General features: G+C 46.7%; 1 protein-coding gene across 1 annotated transcript in view; it reads left to right on the forward strand.

The window, feature by feature from the left end:
- Positions 1 to 6311, forward strand: part of CENPS (centromere protein S) — a 12512-nt gene that overhangs the window by 1654 nt on the left and 4547 nt on the right. Inside the window, exons 2-3 of the mRNA XM_017503853.2 lie at positions 2412 to 2535; positions 3213 to 3246. Coding sequence (XP_017359342.1) covers positions 2412 to 2535; positions 3213 to 3246 — 158 coding nt within the window. The remainder of the gene's footprint in view (positions 1 to 2411; positions 2536 to 3212; positions 3247 to 6311) is intronic.

A 6311-nucleotide genomic window follows, 5' to 3' on the forward strand; every position in this document is an offset into this window, starting at 1 on the left:
CTGGGCATGGTGGTGCATGCCTGTAATCCCAGCTACTCAGGAGGCTGAGGCAGGAGAATTGCCTGAACCCAGGAGGCGGAGGTTGCAGTGAGCTGTGATCACGCCATTGCACTCCAGCCTGGGTAACAAGAGCGAAACTCCGTCTCAAAAAACAAACAAACAAATAAAAGAAAGCCCAAGGCATTCTTCTACGTCATCTCAATACATTGTCCCATTCAAGAACTTTAATATTGATAAAACTATTGAATGTGCAGTCCATTGTCAGGTGCTCCCACTTGTCCTAAAGATGTTTCTTTTCACTTTTTTCCTTCATCCAGGATTCAGTTAAGGATGAGGCATTGCATTTAGTAATCTTGTCTCTGGTCCTCCCTACTCTCTTCTCTTTTTTTGAAACGGAGTCTCCCTCTTGTTGCCCAGGCTGTATAGTGGTGGCTCGATCTCCGCTCGCTGCAACCTCCGCCTCCCAGGTTCAGGAGATCCTCCTGCTCAGCCTCCCCAGCAGCTGGGATTACAGGCGCAAGCCACCACACCTGGTTAATTTTGTATGTTTAGTAGAGACGGGGTTTCACCATGTTGGCCAGGCTGGTTTTGAACTCCTGATCTCAAGTGATCTGCCCGCCTTGGTCTCCCAATATGCTGGGATTACAGGTGTGAACCACTGTGCCTGGCCCACTCTTTTCATTTTTGTGTAATTAGTCCCTAGGACAGAACCTAGCTCTCAGTAGACAACAAATGCTTACTGATGAAATGAAGCTGCAAAGATGGGCTGAGAAATTTGCACCTCAGCTGTGATGAGCCTGTAGAAGATTCCCCCCCCATTCATGTAAACAACTGTTCTTGGCAGTTGGTAGACAGTAGTGAACACAACTGACAGGGTCCTGCCCTTGAGGAGTTTAGTGATTTAGTCTCTAAGTGCAGTGATGCCGCCAGCCCAGCCATGGGGAGGGGAGGAGGAGGAGGAGGAAGAAGGTCTGAGAAAACTTCCTGGAGCCAAGAGCATTCAGAAGAATTCATATCCTGTACCCTGACCCCCACCCATACCCAGAAAAGATGACCTTGAGCTGGGCAGGGTGGTATGGGCCTGTAGTCTCAGCTACTCTGGAGGCTGAGGCAGGAGGTTCACTTGGGCCCAGGAGTAGTGTGCAGTGATCACACCTGTCATCTTCATGCCTTCCAGGTTGATGATGGCTCTTTGGCTCTCCTCCTGCCAGAGGCCTCAATTTACCTGGTCTTGTGAGGTCTGAAATTCAGGAAAGTAGATGTGCTCCTCATCTGCCTGGCCTCTATCCAGGGGTCCTGGACTTGTGCTTTTTGCAGTTCCTCCTCCTCTGGCCTATGCATTGAACACTTGCTGGTAGATTTTCTTCCCTCGAGGGTTCAGCTGTTCGGCACCGAGACAGAGTACCCACAGGTGGGCTCGCCAAGACTGTTGTTTAGTTTGTCTTACACTCGAGGCTCTTCCTTCCCTCTCGGCACTTTTCTGTAAGGGGCAGAGAGATCTTTTTCAGTACCAAAAAGGGTTGCCAAGGGACAGTGAGGGTCCCGTGGGGGTGGCCTCCCAACCCTCCAGATTGGGAGGGGACGAGTGTGCCCTCTTGAGCCTTTCCTGTGTTGTTCTGTACATTTTTTTTTTTTGAGACAGAATCTTGCTCTGTCGCCAGACTGGAGTGCAGTGACATGATCTCGGCTCACTGCAACCTCCACCTCCCAGGTTCAAGCGATTCTCCTGCCTCAGCCTCCCAAGTAGCTGGGATTACAGGTGTGTGCCATCGTGTCCGGCTTTTTTTTTGTATTTTTAGTAGAGATGGGGTTTCACCATGTTGGTCAGGCTGGTCTCGAACTCCTGGCCTTGTGATCCACCCACCTTAAATTGCTGGGATTATAGGGGTGAGCCACCACACTCAGCCTGTCATGTACTTTTGTCCTCTGTGACATGCAGGCCTGGGGCTGCCAGGGGCTTACGGCAGAGGGACGGGACCTTCTGTATTTACTTGATTAACCGCCATAAGGGCAACATCTCCTGCCTGGTTTCTCACTGTTTCCCAAACACCTAGCATATGCCTTTACTCAGTCAGAGCTCCGTCTGCAGATAGTTTCGAATCAGTGAGTAAAACCACCCGGGGCCTTGGTAGGCACTGGTCTGACCTGTCTGCCTGCCTGCTGACTTGCCATCTAATTCCTTATCTTTACCTGCCATAAATCATAACCGTTAACAAGGAGGTAATGTTTCTACAAGTCACACTCCAGTGGGTCTCATTAACTTATTAGTACACTTGAAAAGCCACTCAACCATTATGGAAAGTGCCGAAGGAATTAGGCTTAGCAGACCCTCTCCTTTGTCTTAATTTTTTAAGGCTTGAAAAGCTCTTATTTGCAACCTCACCCATGAAATATTTCAATTTTCCCCCCAGAGGCTAAAGGCAGCAGTTCACTACACTGTGGGTTGTCTTTGCGAGGAAGTTGCCTTGGACAAAGAGATGCAGTTCAGCAAACAAACCATTGCGGCCATTTCGGAGCTGACTTTTCGACAGTGTGGTATGAAACGCTGGCCTCCCTAGCCACGTCTCTAAGCCCCAAAGGTCGATTTCACCTGGGAGCAGTGCGTGGGTGGGGCTGTGGCGAGTCTGACCGAGAACGTTGTCATCATCATACATTCTTCATGAAACGCTTCTCTTCTTGGCTTTGAGATGTGTATATTTTATGGAAAGAAGTATTTTTTCCCTATTATGCTAACACTGGGGCATTCATGCCTTTATTTTAGTGTTTTAAACTGCCCTGATGGCTGGAACATTAGACATTACATTGTTTGTTTCAGTGCTTTATAAAATTTTTATATCACCCATAGTTGTTTTTGACAGCTGAGCTTGTAGCATCCATATTTGCTTAATTTCAGAGGGGAAATGAATGACCTCGCAAGCCTTAACTGTAGCAGAAGTTAAAGGATAGTTTCTGGAAACCCAAGGTGTAGTCATAATTAATAGAAGCCTTGTAATGAAGGGTGGAGGGCTCTGGGAAGGACAGGGAGGTCATGTGAATAAAAAAAGCTAAAAGCTCTTATGGAATGGTGGGGCTGCTGGAAGCGCCTCCTTTCACCTTTAAGAGGGTTTGTTGTATGAGTCACTGTACTGGCTATAGAAATCGAGGCATTGCTTTTCCTGCTTCTGAAGTAGCATGGGAGGGAAACTAAAGTGTTTATCTTTTTTCTCTTTCAGAAAATTTTGCCAAAGACCTTGAAATGTTTGCAAGGTGGGTAGAGAACCTGATTATCCGCCACTGTGTCTCTGTAGTTCTCTGGAGCTCTCCATCTGGTGGGGTACATCAGGAGAGCCCTAGCTATTCAGTTTTCCGTGTGTTTTGTGGAGGCTGGTCTCTAATGATGATTCTGCAAGAACACGACGCCTGCTTCAATCACGGTGATTCAGACTTGAGTATTTTTTGAAGTTTTCCAAGTATTTTTTGTTAACTCAGGTTATTCAGTTCTAAGTTAAAAAGGTGTGAATACTGTCTCCTGGACTCTGAATGGTGTGCCTGTGTGAGAAACCATGTTGCTGGGTGGTTTGATTGCTCAGGGTCTGAGAACACAGTGCCTGGAGGGAGCCGCAGCGTGTCCCAGAGGTAATTGCTTGCAGGTGCACACAGAATGGCAGGCAGGGGCTTTCATTTGCCACATTTGTTCCAAGTGAGACGCACTCCTTGGAAAGTGGGTGACTTGCTTTCGGCTGCTAAAGCCTGAGCTTTTACAGGTGATTTATGCTCAGCTCTTCAATTAGTACTGCAGGTAATTGAAAACAATTGCACCGAATTGCTTTTATGAAGCAATTTGAATGACGAAGGCCTGAAAGGGCGAAAGCTTTCTAATTTGCTGCCACTTGGATTCGGTGCCAGCCTCTCCCACACCCTTTACTTTTCACCTTGCTCCCGTTAGCTCTTTGTTTCTCAGATGCATGTTTGGAATGAATTAAAGCAGTGGGTTCTCAGAGAGCAAGCTCTCAATCTGTCCTGTTCCTTTGGATATTCGTCCCTTAGCATCTTCAGCTTGGCCAGAAGGGATAAGATCGTATTAAGGGATACTGATAGCTCATGTGGCTTAGTCACTGTTGATTTAGGCACTTGCCCTGGTGGGTGGCCCTCCTCTGCGGTGAAAGATGTTTATCACCTTTACTTGCTATTTCTTTGTTAGCTGTGGTTGGGGGGAGCAATGAAAATTTAAAATACTTAAAAACAATATATGTAAGAGACATAGGGTCTTGTTATGTTGCCCAGGCTGCTCTTGAACTCTTAGGGTCAAGCAATCCTCCTGCTTTGGGCCCCCAAAATGCTGAGATTACAGGTATGAGCTACCACGCCCAGCCTGAAAATACTTCTGTAAAAATTCTGTAAACAAAATGAAATTAGAAACAGCATAGTAACACATTAGGCTTTCAGATATTCTGTTTTTAAAAGTACATAAAAGGTTGCCTTTTTTTTTTTTTTTTTTTTTTTGAGATAGTCTTGCACTGCTGCCCAGGCTGGAGTGCAGTGGTACAATCTTGGCTCTCTGCATCTGCTTCCTCCTGGGTTCAAGTGATTTTCTTGCCTCAGCCTCCCGAGTAGCTGGGATTACAGGCATGCACCACCACAGCTGGCTAATTTTAGTAGAGATGAGGTTTTGCCATGTTGGCCAGGCTGGTCTCGAACTCCTGACCTCAAGTGATCTGCCTGCCTCGGTCTCCCAAAGTGCTAGATTACAGGTGTGAGCCACTGTGCCTGGCAAAAGGTTGATTTTCTTTTGCTGGATACTGGCGGGGAAAGTGGTGTGTGAATGCGTGCGTGTGTGTGTGTGTGTGTGTGTGTGTGTGTGTGTGTGTGTGTCTTAGACTGTAAGCTCCACAAGGAAGGACAACATCTTTTACATAAAAGAGTTTGTGGAGGCCAGCAGCGGTGGCTCACACCTGTAATCCTTGCCCTTTGGAAGGCTGAGGTGGGCTGATCACCTGAGCTCAAGAGTTTGAGACCAGCTTGGGCAACAGGGTGAAACTGTCTCTACTAAAATACAAAAAAGAAATATTAGCCTGGCGTGATCATGTGCACCTGTAGTCCCAGCTAGAGGTAGGAGAATTGCTTGAACCTAAGAGTTGGAGATTGCAGTGAGCCGAGGTCACACCACTGCACTCCAGCATGGGCAACAGAGTGAGACTCTGTCTCTTTAAAAAAAAAAAAAAAAAAAAAAAAAAAAAAAAAAAAGTTTGTGAAGAGGCTGACTCTGAGAAGTGAGTGCAGAGTTCAGTGATGAGGCTCCAGGAGTCTGGGGTGCAGCCAGAGGCAGGGAAGCATCCCCTCTTTCTGGTGCAACCCACAAGTACAGGTTTTCTTTGAAGACTCATCCTTTGTCTGAATTCCAGTTTGCTTTCATACAAAAAAGCATTGTTTTAAAGTTTATCTCTGAATAAAATTGATATTCCTGGAAGGTCAGCTTCAGTTATCTTGTGGATTTGAGTTGTCCCTGTCACACACTCTCTACTCCCAAGACTATTATCACCCCAGTTTGAGAAAGATGTTCTGTTTCAAGTCAACTATGTATTAAGTAGTTTCTGTAGGCTGGCCTGGGAACCTAACCAGTATTTGTAACATTGTTTCATTGAGACAACTTTGTTTTCTTTTTCTTGTTTCTTTTCTTTTTTGCTTGATACAAGGTCTGTCTGTTAGGCTGGAGTGCAGTGGCAGGATCCTACTGCTACCTAGAGCTCCAGGGCTCCAGTGAGCCTCCCAGAGTTTTGGTATTACAGGCATGAGCTGAGCCACCATGCCTGGAATCTTTTTCTTTTTGGTGAGCTTGTTATGAGAAGTTTCTGTGAGACTACACATTTAAATTATTATTATTGTTATTATTATTATTATTGGAGTGGGAGGTAAACTTGAGAGCAGGGGCAACCGATGGAGTCTTGCTCTGTCGCCCAGGCTGGAGTGCCATGGCACGATGTCAGCTCACTGCAACCTCTGCATCCTGGGTGCAAGTGATTCTCCTGCCTCAGCCTCCCAAGTAGCTGGGATTACAGGTGCATGCCACCACACCCAGCTGATTTTTGTATTTTTAGTAGAGACAGGGTTTTACCCTCTTGGCCAGGCTGGTCCCGAACTCCTGACCTCAGGCGATCCACCTGCCTCAGCCACCCAAAGTGCTGGGATTACAAACATGAGCCACTGTGCCTGGCAAAAGGTTGATTTTCTTTTGCTGGGTACTGGCGGGGAAAGTGGTGTGTGAATGCGTGCGTGTGTGTGTGTGTGTGTGTGTATGTGTGTGTGTGTGTGTGTCTTAGACTGTAAGCTCCACA

Source organism: Cebus imitator, unplaced genomic scaffold, assembly GCF_001604975.1.
Source record: "Cebus imitator isolate Cc_AM_T3 unplaced genomic scaffold, Cebus_imitator-1.0 Scaffold15, whole genome shotgun sequence".
Lineage (NCBI taxonomy): Eukaryota > Metazoa > Chordata > Mammalia > Primates > Cebidae > Cebus > Cebus imitator.